This window comes from Aspergillus fumigatus, chromosome 8 (assembly GCF_000002655.1).
Source record: "Aspergillus fumigatus Af293 chromosome 8, whole genome shotgun sequence".
NCBI lineage: Eukaryota > Fungi > Ascomycota > Eurotiomycetes > Eurotiales > Aspergillaceae > Aspergillus > Aspergillus fumigatus.
Window position 1 is genome coordinate 1242341 of NC_007201.1, and position 16704 is coordinate 1259044.

The following is a 16704-nucleotide window of genomic DNA, read 5'->3' on the forward strand; positions in this document are numbered from 1 at the left end:
AAGTTGCTGATTCACAAAGGCGAGGTAAGCCACTTAGACGAACCAATGTTAATGCTAACTGTTTCTTACTTTGAACCTCAGCAATGCGAGGGATATATTCTTTTGGCCTACAGCTATATCACTCAATTTGACCTGGTCTCCTGTTCCCTCTTACCGTGGGCCGAATGCGGCGTCTGCTTTATCGATAAGCGAGCAATCTTTTCCGTCCCCAAAATTTGTCAATGCCCCTCTGTAGTTTGATCTCCGCAGAATACCGACTACTTCTCACCTATCTCCAGATTATATCACAGTAACCGCACAGATGGCTACTCACGCAGACTCAGTGCATCCAGCTTGCAAGGTCGTGCTATCTAAGAACGTCGCAAATAGCCTCGTTGCGGAAGTCCAGGAAGGTGTCAAGACCTTGGAGAAGCCACCTCATCTTGTCGGATTCCTGGCCAACGATGATCCTGCGGCATTGATGTATGCCCAGTGGACTGATAAGACATGTCAAGAAAAGTGAGCGTCCTTCCATATTTCATTTTTTACGTCAATTGCGCCGTCCTGTCTCTTATCTTTCCCACTCCTTCGATTGCGATCTCGGAGCATGGCATAGCATCGTTCTGAGTCACCTTAGCGTAGCTAACGTAGAAGTTCATTGATACAGTGGATTCCGTTATTCTTTGCGCCAAGTGTCCCGCGACGATATCGAAGATGCTATTCTGGCTGCCAATGCCGACTCAGACGTTGACGGCATCATCGTATACTACCCCATCTTCAATAATCGCCAAGACCAGTATCTTCAGCAGATCGTCGACGTATCCAAAGATGTAGAAGGTCTCAGCCATCGTTACATCTTCAATATGTACCAGAATATCCGTTTCCTTGACCCTGAAACCAAGCGGCAGAAGTGCATTCTTCCTTGCACCCCCCTGGCCATCATCAAGATCCTCGAGTACCTCAACATCTACAATACGATCCTACCGTACGGAAACCGGCTGTTTGGACACACAATCTGCGTGGTGAATCGCTCAGAGGTTGTTGGCCGGCCACTCGCGGCTCTGTTGGCGAATGACGGAGCTTGTGTCTACAGCGTGGACATAACTGGTGTCCAGAAATTTACTCGTGAGGGTCTCAAAAAGCGTAGGCACGAAGTCGTGGATCTGGAAGGAAAGACAATCAAGGATGTAGCCCCTCTGTGCGATGTTGTCATCACGGGTGTTCCCAGCGAATCGTACAAGTTCGACACAAGCCTCCTTAGAGAAGGCGCCGTCTGTGTCAACTTTTCTAGCGAGAAGGTATGCTTTCGATATTGTCTAAATGCCATCTGGGATTCAGGCGAGTTAATGTACCGCACAGAACTTCGGCCCAGAAGTAAAAGAGAAGGCATCCATCTTCGTTCCTTCAATCGGCAAGGTGACTATTGTGGTGCTGCTCCGGAACCTCTTGGTGAGTGACATCTAGCCAAGCGTATTGATGAATAATTGGGCTGACAGTGCGTCACAGAGATTGATTCAAAACCGGAGATTGGATGACGTTAAACCGGCTGAAGCCACTGAGCGTCCTGGAACTCTGGAGGCCGCTTCGTAATTACATTGTTCAACAAAATGCGACATGCAACGGGAGACGATAATTAACAAAACCATGAGACAACCATAGATTTCCTTTCTTGTGTTCTATTTCAAATCTGTTCCTCAAAGAGACTCAACAATGGTTGTTCTCTTGTGTATATGACCGGTGATATGAGCCTGATTTATGAAAAGGCCTTCATGTCAAGCCTCTTAAACATATCGAGGTGACTTGCTCTCACAAAAGTGTCTCCTTGTCCGAGGGTCTTGCTGCATAGAAAGTACTCGAGAGTATGGACTAGGATAGTGTCCAAATAGACGTCATAGAATCTTTCGTGTGCAAGGCAGTTATTCAGTTCAAGCCGGATGGCATGTAATCTTGTCGGCAATCCCAGCTAGAAACAGTTCAAATTCATTGAGTCCGAGTCACATTCTCGGGAAAGAAAGCCATGTCATTTACTTCTTGTTCTTGGTATCCTGCACTCCTACAACACTTCCAACTCCGCCAGTTTTCCTCTCTGTTTCCTTAGCCGCAAGCCGTAGCACCTCAATCTCGGTGGAAAGCCAGCGTCGCAGTGGTTCAGGGTGGAAGGTTCCGTCCGCGGAAAACCAGTTCATAAATGGGGCATCGATCTCCTTTTCTTGGAGAATCTTGTTGGAGGGCGACGTGTACTGAACGCGGAGCTTGTAGAGAGGGGAATGTTTCTTCACAGATGACCGAATTGAAATCTAGTTGGGGAAGCAGTGAGCTTGGTTGTAAATACAGAAAAGGACGCTGTAGACTATACCGTTTCACCCGACTCTCGCTTGCCACGAAAAACCTCGCCAGCTTCAACAGCCCATATCCAGAATGTGAGGCCGGTGTTCAGGATAAAGTATGAACACACTGCTGCTATAACCCACGGGGAGGTAGTTGCTTCCCATCCAAGTTTGCGATCAGCGTAGAAAGTGAATGCAGCGATGGCGACTGCGCTGTAGCCAAGGAGGAATCGGACATTGGATTTAGAGTGGTCTTGTTTAAAGGTATACGGTTGAGGAAGGGTACACAAATACGGGACAAGGGCATCATCTGTGGTTGATTTCAGATCTAAATATGGTTGTTAGCGACTGTTATCAAGGGATTCGCATACCGTGTCCTGTATGAGGAACCAAAGTAAAGCTCAATGTAGCTGTTTGGAGTATAGAGGACTAACCGTTGATGGAGTAAACCGGCACCTTGGGCTCTGAGGTTGCCATTATGAGCTTTGATCTCGATTGAAATCAATTTCGGGGATATGCTAGAGCAGCTCTAGAAGCCACAGGGTAATTCAGATGCTATATAATTTCAAGTGTGAGAAATCAAGCAGTGGTGTTTATCTGGCAGCGAGGAGTTGCGGCGAGCTGGCCATTTCGTGGAGAGCTGAGCTAAAGCGGAAGGCCATCCAACGCTAGTTAAACCCGCTTTGTCTGAGCTCGCGGGGGCTGCCACATTATCACTGGCGACATCCTTCACAACCTCAATTCTCATTAAACGGGTGGACAAACGTCTGCTCAAGAGGTCTCTGGGCTCACAATGGCTTTACAAGGGGTTGAACAGACCATCCTACGGGATCCGGCTCTGTTGTGAGTAGTATCCTCTTTGACCTGTTGTGGACGAAGGACTGACGTACATTGTCAAAAGCTATTGGATCCTGTTCCCCATCACCATTGTCATGGTATGTCTTGTGAACTATATATAGTCTTGTGATGCTGGCTGATACTGATGCTCTGTGAAGATATTGACAGGTATTCTTCGCCATTATGCAACGGTTTTGATGACCACCCCCCCGAAACCTCCGGCGACGCTCGCCGAATCTAAAGAGCGTCTTTCGCTTATGCGAGGAGTCAACCTGCGTAACAATGCTCCCGCGGTGCTATCGCGGGAAGGCTTCGAGATGCGAAAGAACTACCTGATCTCTTCATACAAAAGCGGTGCCTTCCTTAAAGACCCTTCCAGCCGCGGTCAGCCACCTGCGAATCCAATGACCGATCCTGCTGGCATGGAGGCCATGATGGGAATGATGAAAGGAAATATGATGATGATGATCCCACAGACCTTGATCATGAGCTGGATTAATGCATTCTTTTCGGGATTTGTTATTCGTATGGTTACTTCTTTGCAACGGAGTTGACCTCGTTTGTGCGCTAACGGAGTCGGCACAGTGAAACTGCCCTTCCCGCTCACAATCCGATTCAAATCAATGCTCCAATCCGGTGTCATGACCCGTGACCTGGATGTCCGATGGGTATCTAGCCTTTCGTGGTACTTCTTGAATTTGTTCGGGCTTCAATCAGTCTTTGGCTTCATCCTCGGCAGCGATAACGGTGAGAGATGTCCCCATCACACCTTGTATATTTACTATACTTCCTGTTACTTTCCCTCAAGTGGACACATACTGATTCTTCTGGGGGTGCAGCTGCCAATCACATGGCTCAGCAAATGGCTAGTATGAACCCTGGCGCAGGAGTCAATCCGCTCCAACCTGGCCAGGATCCAGACAAACTGTACCAGAGTGAAGCGGAGAACTTGGAAGTCACGGAGTTCTTTAGCATTCTAGACGGGATTGAGGAGAGAGTCCTACATAACTATGCCTCAAAGGAAATTCGCTGATGGGTGTTGGGTGCGCGGAAAGAGCTCTCTGTTATACTGTTTTATATTCATATAGAGGAGATCCAAACAGAGTGTCCTTTGATTCTCCAGACAATCAAATATCATGGTGTTGGTTATCTACATTTCCCGGCTATTCTTCATAACAGGCAAATGAGAAAATGAATACTTCAGGGGACAATTGGACATGGCAAGCCTTTTGTGTACAGAGACGTAAACGTGGATTATGGTATATGAAAAAGTCGTTCAATGCATATTTCATCCTTCCCTCCAGATAAACATCGAGGGTTTTGTGTGGTAATTGCTCGAATGATGCAGTTATTTGTTATTTCGTAGACAAAGAATTTTAACGGTAGTTGAGGACACTGTTCAAAATCCACAGCTCGCCGTTTATCACTGTCTCAGCAATATTGTCAACCTCAACATTACCCGGCTGTATCTAAGGAGCGTCAGTAGAGATGCACAATAAGTGATGAGGGTGAAGAAATACACACATATATCTTATCGCCCTTCTTGATCCACTTCAGTTTTTCCCCTCCAAGTGTTTCCATCTCTTCACCCTCCCTCCATGGACTTGCTGGAATTATATGAGCTTCCACAAAACGTTGTAGATTCTGCTTCGCTCTATCTTCACCTTCCTGTCCTTCATATGCGCTCACTCCACCAAACTTCTCGTAGTCTTCTGGATTCTCCCAAGGCTTGCGAGGCAAGCTTTGAATTGCACTATTCCGAGGAGCTAAAACAGTAATATTTTTGGATGAATCGTTAAGACGCGATTCGATGGGCTCAAACTGTCGGGTGAGAGAAGCAAATATATTGATGGCACGGTTCTTTGGAAGAACATCAGAAACAACAGGCTTCTCACTGCCGTTCTCTCTCGACGAGGAAGAGAACATTTTGTTCATTGCCGGCTGTTGTTTGGAAAGCCAATTTCTTAGTTCAGTATCGTCCCGCAGGCCTTGTTCGTGCCGTAAGTGAAGGATGTCTACAAGTGAACGTGGAAGACGCTTGCGCAGACTGAACCCCGGAGGCAGACTCAAATTGGCAATTACTGAGCCGATGAAGCAAAATGCAACAACAAATAACACGAAGAGTGTTCGCCGCATCTTGACGAGAAATGGTGTCTCGGTTTAGATATAGCACGACAGATAAAATGACATAGCATGCCTGCGACTACAAGTCAGTGGCCCATGACGCAACCAATGCCACTGTCACAACTTCCTTTTTTGGAAGGAACTAACACGTGATGTGGAGCTTAACGCACGTGATGTCTATCGATAAGGGCAGTGGTTTGGTGTCAACCACAAAAAGCGTCATGTCCCGATTGCGGAGGAGGGGAATCTGTCTGCCCCTCATCTGGTTTCTGGTGCCAATCGATTGACACAATGTCGGCCCTGCAGACGTTTATGTTGGTTGTAGACCACGATAAAGTAGAGGCTAAGCAGATTGCTGAGCGGGTTGCTCAGGGTATTGTTTCCTTGCGGCCCCAGATCAATATACTTGGATACTAATGGATTGATCTTAGATGTGGAGTACAAAAGGACGACACTTATTGAGGTTGTACAGTCACTTGGAGAGTATATCAACGATGAGGATCCCATATTGCGAGGCAAAGCTGTCTCGTACCTCACTGCTGTGATCAGAGCACTTCCTCCGAAGTATCTATCAAGACAACAGATCCAAGTGCTCACAACGTTCTTCTGTGACCGCATTGAAGATGGAGGGGCCGTTACTGGACTGGATACACTACAGAAATTGGATCGCTTTAACGATACACTAGCCGAGGAAGTAGCACAGGCGTAAGTGCTTCATGGATCTTGACCTCAAGACCATACATCGCCCGGCCTTTATATTCCCAATGCAGTGGTTAAGTCGCAGATGAAACTGACTATTCTTTAGTATCTTCGAGCGCCTGCAGGACTTACAGTCTCGGTCACAATCGCAAAGGTTCCAGGTATACCAATTGTTGAATGAGTTGATGTCGAATCATCGGGCCGGTACGCATTACAGCACTTGAACTTAAGTGGTATTGCCCATACTGAGTTATACTAGCTCTTCACAAGATGGGAGATACATCTCTCGTCGGAATCGTTGATCTCATGACTGGAGAGAAAGATCCCCGGAATCTTATGCTTGTCTTCTCCATCTTGAAGGTGGTCATGATTGAATGGGATATCTCAAACCACGCCGAGGTATGCTGTTCGTCTCTGCAAATTTTCAGTTCAACAGCTAACGTCTGAAGACTCTTTTTGAAGCCGTCTATAATTACTTCCCGATTACCTTCAGACCTCCCCCAAATGATCCATACGGGATTACGGCGCAAGACCTGAAGGACCGCCTACAGGACTGTATTTCCTCTACTAGCCTTTTCGCTCCCTACGCTGTTCCTGCCCTTCTGGATAAAATGGATTCCACTTCACCAAACGTCAAGGTATGCTTTTTCACAACCTATATGAGCCCTTTGGCTAGGATCGGACTAAGAAGCCCCTAGAAAGATGCTCTTAACGCATTAACTGCGTGCATCAGATCGTACGACCCAGATACTGTGTCTAAATATTCGATCCAAATATGGGACGTATTGAAATTTGAGATCCTTAATGCACAAGAGGAATTTCTCTCAGAGCTCTCCCTTCAGGCTCTAAATAGCATTGCTAAACGGTTATCCGAGGGCATTGCAGCAATATCCGAACAGTCACCACTCGCACAGTTTCTAAGGCCAATCACGAAAGAATGCAATGAGCAATTACGAGAACCCCAGCAAAAGCAGGCCAAGCCTGCACAACAGATCCTGAACTCAACATCATCTGCTTCTACAGCCTCGTTCACAGTGATTGTGCAGGCTGTTGTCGCTCCGCTGTTGACGGTTTATCAGGAGGCCGATGGGCTTGCCAAACAGAGAGCGATACTGGAAACCCTTGGGGGTCTCTTTGATTCAGCCATCGAAGTTTTTGGGAAATGGGACTCCCCTGAGCTTGAACCCGCCGCTGAAAACGCTTTGGTCGAATTTAAAGATCAGTTCTCGGACGTCTTTGGTCAAGCATTGATGGGAGCAGCAAAGGAAGAAGTCTCCTTCCGAGTGACTGCTCTTGAAGGGTTTCTACGTCTGTCCATCCTGAGAGATTACTTCCAAGATAACGAAATCGGCTTGTTTGTGCAATACTTGGATGAAATCCTATTAAAAGAAGAATGTGCGGGCCGGGGTGACTTGAAGAAGAAAGCCATCGCAGCTTTGGCTGAAATATCGAAGCACAAGCCACGATTGATCATGGATATAACATTCCCTGCCTTCGTTGCTACTCTGCCCGACTCTGACGAAGGGCCAAACACCGACTATATAACGACACTTGAGAACCTTGCACAGATCAGTGTCGAAAGAGATATTTTCGAGACATTAGTCCGACGTCTACTCAGCAAGCTGACCATATTGCTTCAAAAGGAACGCGCTGGATCTATAGCATACCCTCGCGCGATTCTCATGACCATTCTGTATGTGATGAAACAGAGGAATCTGGATAAAGATCCAAACCTGGAACTCTACTATGACAAGATTGTAAGAGGCCTCTGCCGTGGTGTTGCAGACGCGGCCACAGGAAAGTCTACGAATCGGATCTTGAATGACGCAGTTGTCATTGATATTCTTGGAAGGCTCTGCAATGTCATTGTTCGGTGTCTGTCGAAGCAAAAACAAGATGAAGTTGCACAGAACGTCTACACTCTGTTTGCTAGCTCGAGTACATTTACGCCGGTGCCGTTCTCGCAAGCAGCAAATGAGGATCAACAGCGTACAATGATTATCTCAACATATCTTCTTGCAGGGCTTCCGGCAGACTGCGCACACCTCCCGTATAGCGGCCGCGACTTGGCACCTCTCCTTTCAGACCTTGTGACTCGATCATTGACGGAGTGCGAGCCACCAACCCATCTTGCGTTTCTTCGTCATTCTGCCTTGCTCGTGAACAAATTTCTTCCAAGACCCGAACTTAGCGTCGCTACGAACATATTGAACAAGCTGTTCTCTGCTGGTGCTGAGGAGAAAAAGGTACCTTCGGGAACAATTAAGACGATATTTTGGCTCTCGAAGGCTCTCATCATACGTCTTGCTCCAACGACCACGGAAATACTGACCTCTCTTTTGTCACTACTTTCGTCGCATGATGAGTTGACAAGTACCACTGCTGCTCGCGGCTTCGCTATTCTCCTTAAGGACGACGACGTCCTTTCAGCTGACAATGGTGCAAACATCAGACTTCTGGCAAAACAGCGTGTCTTCACGACATTGACACCCCTAATCTCGAACCGCATTCGCGAGGTCAATGTCGCAGGCGATGACTCGTCTACGCCCGCACACATAAAACCAGCACATCTCACTGCCTTATCAGGTATACTTTCAACAATTTCGCCTTCATTGGTCATGCCGGAGCTCCCGACACTGCTTCCTCTTCTCCTGCAAAGCTTGGATCTGCAAAACGCAGACTCACAGGGCGTCCGTGCTGCAACACTAGAGACTCTCGCCGTAATTATCCGTGAAAATGGCGTCGGCATTATTGAGGAATGTGGCCATGTTCAAAGCTTAGTTACCCGGCTTCTGAAGACAGCTGCATACAATCCCACACCTTCTGGGTCGGACCAGCAGGCTGCCGGTGCCGGCCCTGTAAATGGACCGCGACTACGGGTTGAAGCACTCAGATGCCTGAACTTGTTGGCTCAGACCCCTAAGACAGACGCCCCAGCTGTTGCGAAAGCCGGTAAACTGTCCCCGCTTCTACCGGTGAAGAGTCAAGTGGTGCGTTCTCTGCGTATGATTCTAGATGATCCAAAACGGGATGTGCGGAAAGCTGCAGTTGACGCTCGGGGCGCCTGGCTTCGAAACGTCGATGATGCTCCTGACGAAGAGGACTGAAGGATTGTGATGTTTGTTCTGATGTCTGCCCTCAGCATGGCAGTACTGTTTCAATATGATATGCATGGTACTTGGTAGTAGATTCATCTCGTAAAAATATAGACCGTTGGAATCTCCAAAATCAAGCATTCTATATCAGTTACACCGGCACTGTCGAAAGGACTCTAGACCTTGATCAGAAGGATGACGCTGGAAGGAAATGCATCACGTTTTGCTGTAAAGAAAGGATATTGCTAAGCGCCTGTCTGCGGTTCATTTCCACATCCTCCTTCTCTCATCCTGTTTCTCCGTCTCCTGGTTAGAGTCAGTTGTCCCTTCTCTAGGTCTCTTGTCAATAGCCTCCTGCTTCCCAGCGGCCTCATTCTTTCAATCGTCGGTCTCTTGTAGGATGACCCAGGACAACGATGATCTGAGCACCAGCAATTACCAGTAGTCGATTTCAAGTTGCTCCTTGTCTTTCGCGGAAGACCCACCAGAAGACTTCTTAGTCAATGTAGTGGCCATGACGCTTCCGAATTTTTTGATGCTTTCGAAATCATCGAAATCCAAGCTTCTTGGCTCAAGTCGAACCATCTGATCTAGAGTGCCCACGGAGCCGGTGATCGATGGCGCCTGGACTGAATCATGGTCCAAACCGTGGCCCCAGAATCCGACACCGTCCATTTCCTCAACAACAGTTTTTGTCAACCGCAGAAGATCTCCGAGGCCAGCGATGCCAATGGCCTTGGCTACAGGGCTGAGTGGCGTATTCGGGCCGTCGGGCTTTGCCGCATTCCCATCAAGGAGGACGGCATCTCTTCCCAGCAGGTCAGAACTCCGCCATTCGTCAGTTCGTTCTCCAATTTCAAGGTTCGCATTCGTTCTCAGAATGGCTTCGATAGCCGAGCTCACAAGGGACGCTTCATACCATTGGCGGCCGCTTCCCATCATTTCAGGTAGCGAAACACAGCAGGCTGTCACCGCCCGAACGTCGGACGGACTGGATCCAATACAAAGATCTTGCACCTCCATGACTTGAAGAAAGATATCTTGATTCTCCATAGTCTCTGCTTCGTTTTCCGCGGAAGTCTGGCGCCTGTCAGCGGAGTTGCTATTCAAGTCAGTCTCCACTATTCTAGCACTATTGCTCCTGATATGACTGGCGCCGTTGGCGGCAATGATGCTCTTCGGAGGATGGATGAAGCGATGGCGCGTCCAACGTTTCATGTATACTTTCTCAATCGTTATCTTGTCGCCTGGAGGTAGTCGTGTGAAGATCTGCACCAGCGAGGTATCTGGTCGAACCCACAGGTGCTCAATGATGTACTTCGCCGCCTCCTCAAACTCTTGGTCAACGGCAGCATCGTTTGGGGTACCACTAAGGACGATACTTGCATCCCAGACTTGGTGTGGAAAGTGCAAATTGACAGCACCAAGCCCAAAGTTGGGATTTTTAATGTTGAATTTCCCTTGCTCATCCACAGATAGGACGAGCACCTGACCGGTTCGAGTGTGACAGTGGAACTCGTAGAACACGCTGTATTCTCTGAAGTCCTGCTCAAAAATGCGCCTTTTCCCTTCAGGTGTAGCTGTCTTCAGATCAACCAGATAATCAATATCAATGCCAGAGGTCGTAAGTCGGCTAATAAATCTGGTTGTCGGAGAGGGAATACCAGTTTGTGACTGGAAGATCTTCGTCCATTCGGTCAAATAGATGGTCGAGCCTTCACTACAAGTCTTTGGCAGAAGTGGTATCAGTATCAGTCCGAGATGGACTTCCAAGTTCAGGGATCCTTGAAAGTATTCAGCAGCTTCCAATGTTTGCTTCAATGCTTCGAATAAGTTCTCGACATCTCGAGCCATGCTATTTTCTGCTGGCTCTGCAGCCAACTCGTTCTTTCTGCTCGCCATATGAACTGTCTCTCTTTCGCTCTCCTGGATGCTTTGCCGCGTTGTTTTCAGAGTCTGCGCAACTGCTGAGGGTTTCTTCACTGGCTTTTTGAAGAATCCCCAAGCATCCTCAAGCGTGGCCTGTCTTTTCGATTTAATTTCAGATTTGCTCTTAGCTTTATTTGTCGGCTTTGCCGTCTTGTGACCCATGGTACGATAGAACTCTCTGGTGCTTGTTTCATCAGACCCTTGTCTATCTTGGTCTCGATGAACCGTTTCAAGCTTTGCCAGGCTTTCCTTCACCAGCAGCTTGTTGAACTCATACCTGGAGGTGTGTGTTTGACCATAACCGCCATGATAGGAAATATTGTCTGTCCGCTCTTGAAGGAAATTTTTCAGAAATGATAATCTGTTTTCCTGCTCCTGGTGATTTTCGTCACCTGCTGCTGCACGCCCAAACATAGATTCGGTGCTGCCAGAGCCAGAAGGAGTGCTATGATCGCCCATCCCGCAGCTTAAGAGACCATTCTTGGTGTTCTTGGAATTTGAATCAGACGTCTCCTGCAAACACATCTTTCGGGTGTTCGAGGTAGATTCATTGACCAGGCTGTCGGGAATTAATGGAGGCTGATTGAACGGGATTCGAGAGAGAGTGCCAACGACAGTATTATTTCCGGGCTCAAAGACGTCGATCAGCTCGTTAGGGTCGCTTGAATTCTTCTTTGACTTGACTTGCACAATTTTCTTGAAGCTTGGACTATGCTTTCCCTCTTTAGAAGTTTGGCGTGAAGACTGGTTGAGACCATATTTGCCAGCGTCGAAGTTGCCGGGAAGACGTACTTTGTTTTCGGAAGTTTGGGGCTTTGCGAATTCCAGAAAGTCGCCAGGAAGCTCGAGGGTATCATTCAAATTAGAAATTCCAGAGTTAAGCGCGTCACTGTCATCCGGACTTGCATCCTCGGCTCCGGAACTGTACAGCATAGTCCAACGCTTACGGGGGTTGGCAGTCGTCTCCTTGAGACCGATGGCCACAGGTTTGGTCTCAGTTGCCAGAGATTGCTCGGATGGCGGCGCAACTTTGGCCGTTATTGCGGCCTTTCGCGTCTTCATACCAGGTGGTCTTTTGCTTTGAGGGATAATTGCTGTTTCGCGCTTGAGTTTAAGCTGGTGAATGTCGCGGCCCTCATATTCGGGCTGGGGCTCAAAATCAGACTCAAGCTCAGGCTCGGGCTCGGGCTCGGGTTCATGCTCAGTTGGCTGCATCTCAGCCCTTTCCACAACCCACTGGTTGACTTGCTTGACCTTGTCTGCAGTGAGGAAGGGATGGGGAGGTGCAATGCCAGAGATCAAGGTCTGGGGTTTTGAGGGGTCATTCTCGATTATCGCTTCGATGTCAACAAACTCGTCCGCCTTCCCGATTTCCTGGAAAGTAAAGTCATTCCAGATGCGAGACGGCCCGGCTTCCTCGCTGATAGGTAGTGGATTAAGCCGATTATCCGGTATAGTCCACACTTGAGATTCCTTGTTGAAGGACAGACCCACGGTGACGCACATTCGACCAAAGTCAATGGCAGAACACATTTTTGGATCCTCCCGAACACGACGGAGAGCATCAGGATTCACACTGCTGTAGTTCTGGATTCGGAAGCGGCTATCGTCCTTGTGTGGGGTAATCATGATGTTTGTGACGTTAGGAGCGAGAGAGAAGGACTAGACGAACTCGTCAGATGTCAATGATAGAACGGGTTTTGAGCCGCACGCCTACTAACCAAAGGCTTCTCGATTTGCGTCAGCTTCATCAGAGCATCGTCCACATCCTCGGTGGTTCCGAAAACCCGAATACCTTGTGATTCATCCAATATTGCGATTTCGGTGCCCGTGGCAATGGCGACACCTGTCAGGACATCACGGAAGTTGCTGGAAAAGCAACCCAAACCCCCGTTAGGAGATTTCCAGAACTTGGTGGCATGATTTCTCGAGTAAGGAACGATATCTTCGTCTGAATCATCCTCTAGAGCTAACAGATTCGGCCCTTGATGCTTTTCAGGTGAGCTCATAGCGGGGAGACCCTCGTCAGAAAGCACTGCAGGAACATCCAGTTGACGCACTCGTGGCGTCTGAATCAAAACGATCATTAGTATAAACAGCTACTTGACCTTTGCACAGTCTTATTAACAAAGAAAGAAAAGGGATGGCTTACGTCTAGGAGATCTTTGTCTTTCTGCTCTTCTATGAAGCCGGAAAATGCAGATGCAACCTTTACGACAAAGCTTTCAACATTGCCTTTGGTCACAAGTACCTATTGAAAATCTCGGTTAGGCACAATGATGTGAAAGGACATGGGGACCAACATCGTCTGTCTGGAAATATTCGAGCGAATCAAGTTGAGGGATTGTGTTCCTGGTTTTGTTGCGTCAGTTGAATAACTAGCGTGCGTGCTATGGACGATACACACTTGATCTCTACCTCAATCTCCTTAACCTGTTATACTTTGGTAAGCAGAGGCCTCATCGGCATCCTGTTCATTATAGTCATCATCTCACCCCGATAGCTTCGAAAGCCCACATGGAGGCGAGAGTCAGTCTTTGCTTCGTCGCCATTGCGTCAAGACATAAGGAACAGCAGTGCCCCCACTAGCTAAGGTCGGTTCAGAAAGGGAAGATCGGGAAAGCAAGATTAAGCTGATGGTAATAACGAAAGGATTGAGAAATGAAGAGTGATGCTCAATTGAGAGTTATTGCGACACCCCCAAGAGGATGATGCGGTGCTCCTGGTTTCCCCAAAGAAGAAGGCAGACGAACGCAACGCTGTATGAAAACCGAATGAGAAACAGCTTCCTTTTAAGTCACCAGAATCACAATGGAATAAAAAAAAAAGAAAAAGAGGTGAATGACAACGGGTATTCCGTATGGTGATTGATTTGTTTAATACAACCAATCAGTTTATCAGGAGGGTAGATGCAGCCACTGAGTGAATGTATAGCTCATCAGTAGGCGGATAGATGCAGAAAAGAGTCAAGGCATGGACAGTCTTCCAAGGGAGAACCTATTCATTCTCCCATTGGCACATCATCAAGAACAAGGTGGAAGTGAAAGGCTTGCTATGATATGGTAGAATTCGAGACTGATTCCCCGTGAACACAGTGAATTATGTATAGGTACCTCCTTGGGCTCTATCCAGGAAAAGAGAAGTCCCCCATGAACCGCATTCTCCAAAGGACATTTGCCGAGGGTATTTCTCTGATGTGGGCATCTGATCTGATTCTGTTTCAGTTGCTTTCGCTTTGTCAGGTTCAGAATGGGACTGAGCCGATGATTGAATTAATTAAAGAAACTATAACGTATGAGGGATACTTCACACTTAAGCCAGGCTGTAGGGAGAGAGCCAGATAACAGGTTATCATGTCCAAGGTTGACACCAGTTCACCTAAGGGAACATAGATCATAAGAAAACCCTATCAATCATTCAACGACAAACCGACAATAGCAGTAAATAGCTAAAGAGAAGACATAGCAGGGAGTTGAATCTTCCCTACCTGGCGAGACGACATTGGTATTCTGTTATCCCTCTATAAATTTTAACTGGTATCCGTGTTCATTAGGGTCTATTTGCAAACAAAACGGAACTCTAATCAAAGCCCGTCAAACAGAGGGAAAAAGCGTATGTCCAAGGGTATCAAGAGCTCCCAAACTCCGAGAAGTATTAAGCAACTGAGACACCAAGTCAGATGAGTGAGCTAAGAGCTCACTGCGAGCAGTATATAGAACAAATTCCAACATACCGTCATAACGTTGGACGAGTGCATTGCGGTTGAATGAGTCTGCTTGGACCGTGGATCGTCGGCCGGGATATGGGTAGGAGAATGGCACAGCACGAAGTAATCTAGAGGATCGATCTTAGTTCGCTGAGTCCAGGATCCACGAAGACTTTTGTCCACGGACTGCGTCCCTAGAAGGCGAATATCTTGCTTGTTTGGTGCTTCTTCTGCAGGATTGATTATACGTAAAATGTATCGCTCGCTCATTGGGCGTCCTTAATCTCGTTTTTGACTTGGATAGCCCATTTCATTTTTTCTTCAGTCTCCTTGAGAGAGGCGAGAGCACTGTCAATGTTGGCTGCGCCCTGATAGTTCCTCTCGATCAAGGCCCGCACCTCCTCATCGTGAGCCTTTTTGTATGCTTCGTAGTCCTCGAAGAGCTGATCGAATCTCTCTCTACCTATCTCGATTTCACGATTCTTCTGCGAAATGACCGTGTCCAGGCGTTCTAGGTGTACGTCTCTTTTTTCATGTTCTGCTTTCAAGGCGAGGAAATCATCCCGTATCGCTTTCAGTTTCCTCTGCTGATCTGCGCGTTCACGTTGTCCGGCTTTCGCAAGCACGTCGTACTGTGTCCGAGAGTGATTGGCAATCTCCTGCAGCTCCGCGCATTTTCGATTGAATTCGTCCCGGGCCTCGTTCATCAATTGCTGGAATTTATCAGTCTCTCCCTCTGCTCGACGTCGTCTTTCTTTCTCGCTCTGTACTTCGGCCCGTAACTCCTCGATTTTCTTGTCCTTGCGTCGGATCGATTGTAGATTCGTTTCGTTGGCGTGCTCAAGGTTTCGAAGGCGCTCGGTCATGTTCTGTACCTGCATCTTAAAAGCATCGTTCATCCGCTGGGTCTCTTCCGCGCGTGAGCGATATACACTGCATTCGCGTGTCAAACGTGCGATTTCCTCTTGAAGGTTATGTATGACGCGGCCAGATTTGCCTGTGGTCGCATGGCCAACGGCTGAGGACCATTCGGCGGTAGCGGCATCGCCATTCGGAGGATTGGAAGTAGTACGCGCGGATACGGATGTGGAATCTAAGAAGATGCGCAAAGACAGATCAGCATTCAGAATTTGAAGAGAGAAGCCAGTTTCAAGTATCGCCACGTTGATATGAGATGGAAAGGCCTACCCGGAGAAGTTTCTACGGCTATAGTTGCCTTTTGGCATTCAGGGGAGTTGACATCGAATAAACCATTGTACTGATGCATATTCAAACGGGTTTCCACATGAGGTAGACTGACACGAGGCGGTCTCGGAGAATCTAACGTAGGTGACGCAAGCGTCTCCGGGTCAGCATTGTCACTTTCTGCCCTTGCAGCATTTTTCTTCGATCGCACCAGCCTGGCCATTATAGGGGCCCAGGGGGGTTGGAATGCAGGCTAAGTGTTATTAAGGAATGGCTGCCTCGAAGGTGTAGCGATCGGACCTTAGGCAGTAGCAGCAAGTGAACAGACAGGCGATGTCGATGACAATCCCCTGCAACACCGGTGCTATCCCTAATGCCCAAGGAAGGTATGAAGCGAAGGAGGTGCAAGTCGGGGATCTCGAAGCTCTGGAATGCATGGGAATTGACGATGGAGATACCGGGAATGAAGTAACCAGACATACCCTTGTGGCGATCAAGGATGGGATGCGAAGAGCGCCAGCTGAACTATTGACATGATGAGTTCTATGCTTTGTCATCGCCGAGACGCGTAACATAGCTGCAGTGCGATAGATAGAGATCGGGCTGGAATAGTCCAAACTAGCAGCTGAAGGTGGATCACTTACTGTTCCAAACTGCGCACAGTAGAGAGTAATCAGAGAGCGAAATTGGATATAGCTTAATGAGTATAAACGAAGGGTATACAGGTTCCGAAGAGATATAGGACCGAAGGCACTACTGTCCAGAAACAGCAACAGCGACCATTATCATCAAGAAATTGATGAGTGATGAGGTTTTATAATTA

The 16704-nt window shown here is 47.8% G+C and overlaps 7 protein-coding genes across 7 annotated transcripts; 3 read left to right on the plus strand and 4 right to left on the minus strand.

Annotated features, from left to right (window-relative positions):
- Window positions 1-301: 301 nt before the first annotated feature.
- Window positions 302-1443, plus strand: AFUA_8G05330 (methylenetetrahydrofolate dehydrogenase (NAD(+)); the record flags this gene model as incomplete). The annotated part of the gene is made up of 3 exons (XM_742242.1): window positions 302-462; window positions 647-1277; window positions 1339-1443. The coding sequence occupies 3 exons, from the start codon at window positions 302-304 to the stop codon at window positions 1441-1443; spliced, it is 897 nt and encodes a 298-aa protein (XP_747335.1).
- Window positions 1444-2003: 560 nt separating this feature from the next.
- AFUA_8G05340 (signal peptidase complex subunit 2) lies at window positions 2004-2783 on the minus strand (the record flags this gene model as incomplete). The annotated part of the gene is made up of 3 exons (XM_742243.1): window positions 2004-2276; window positions 2336-2634; window positions 2741-2783. The coding sequence occupies 3 exons, from the start codon at window positions 2781-2783 to the stop codon at window positions 2004-2006; spliced, it is 615 nt and encodes a 204-aa protein (XP_747336.1).
- Window positions 2784-3099: 316 nt separating this feature from the next.
- On the plus strand, window positions 3100-4176 carry AFUA_8G05350 (ER membrane complex subunit EMC3; the record flags this gene model as incomplete). The annotated part of the gene is made up of 5 exons (XM_742244.1): window positions 3100-3149; window positions 3208-3241; window positions 3302-3668; window positions 3729-3890; window positions 3983-4176. The coding sequence occupies 5 exons, from the start codon at window positions 3100-3102 to the stop codon at window positions 4174-4176; spliced, it is 807 nt and encodes a 268-aa protein (XP_747337.1).
- Window positions 4177-4519: 343 nt separating this feature from the next.
- AFUA_8G05360 (uncharacterized protein) lies at window positions 4520-5279 on the minus strand (the record flags this gene model as incomplete). Its single annotated transcript, XM_742245.1, has 2 exons — window positions 4520-4612; window positions 4668-5279. 2 exons carry the CDS (start codon window positions 5277-5279, stop codon window positions 4520-4522), a joined length of 705 nt encoding a protein of 234 aa, XP_747338.1.
- Window positions 5280-5491: 212 nt separating this feature from the next.
- On the plus strand, window positions 5492-9275 carry AFUA_8G05370 (MET18/MMS19 family protein). Its single transcript, XM_742246.2, has 6 exons — window positions 5492-5640; window positions 5699-5972; window positions 6073-6170; window positions 6226-6365; window positions 6416-6604; window positions 6665-9275. The coding sequence occupies exons 1-6, from the start codon at window positions 5559-5561 to the stop codon at window positions 9071-9073; spliced, it is 3192 nt and encodes a 1063-aa protein (XP_747339.1). The 5' UTR covers window positions 5492-5558; the 3' UTR covers window positions 9074-9275.
- Window positions 9276-9286: 11 nt separating this feature from the next.
- Window positions 9287-13542, minus strand: AFUA_8G05380 (uncharacterized protein; the record flags this gene model as incomplete). The annotated part of the gene is made up of 4 exons (XM_742247.3): window positions 9287-12652; window positions 12712-13059; window positions 13143-13241; window positions 13486-13542. The coding sequence occupies 4 exons, from the start codon at window positions 13540-13542 to the stop codon at window positions 9497-9499; spliced, it is 3660 nt and encodes a 1219-aa protein (XP_747340.2). The 3' UTR covers window positions 9287-9496.
- An 831-nt stretch (window positions 13543-14373) lies between these two features.
- AFUA_8G05400 (uncharacterized protein) lies at window positions 14374-16698 on the minus strand. The gene is made up of 3 exons (XM_742249.3): window positions 16526-16698; window positions 15885-16406; window positions 14374-15789 (listed from the first exon to the last, which is right to left on the minus strand). The coding sequence occupies exons 2-3, from the start codon at window positions 16102-16104 to the stop codon at window positions 14963-14965; spliced, it is 1047 nt and encodes a 348-aa protein (XP_747342.2). The 5' UTR covers window positions 16105-16406; window positions 16526-16698; the 3' UTR covers window positions 14374-14962.
- Between the last annotated feature and the right edge of the window lie 6 nt (window positions 16699-16704).

Coding starts and splice junctions, on each gene's coding strand:
- AFUA_8G05370 (XM_742246.2), top strand. CDS start 5,559: ATGTCGGCCCTGCAGACGTTTATGTTGGTTGTAGACCACGATAAAGTA. Junction 5,973..6,072: donor GCCGAGGAAGTAGCACAGGC/GTAAGTGCTTCA, acceptor ACTATTCTTTAG/TATCTTCGAGCGCCTGCAGG. Junction 6,171..6,225: donor GATGTCGAATCATCGGGCCG/GTACGCATTACA, acceptor GAGTTATACTAG/CTCTTCACAAGATGGGAGAT.
- AFUA_8G05400 (XM_742249.3), bottom strand. CDS start 16,104: ATGGCCAGGCTGGTGCGATCGAAGAAAAATGCTGCAAGGGCAGAAAGT. Junction 15,790..15,884: donor AGCCGTAGAAACTTCTCCGG/GTAGGCCTTTCC, acceptor GCATCTTCTTAG/ATTCCACATCCGTATCCGCG.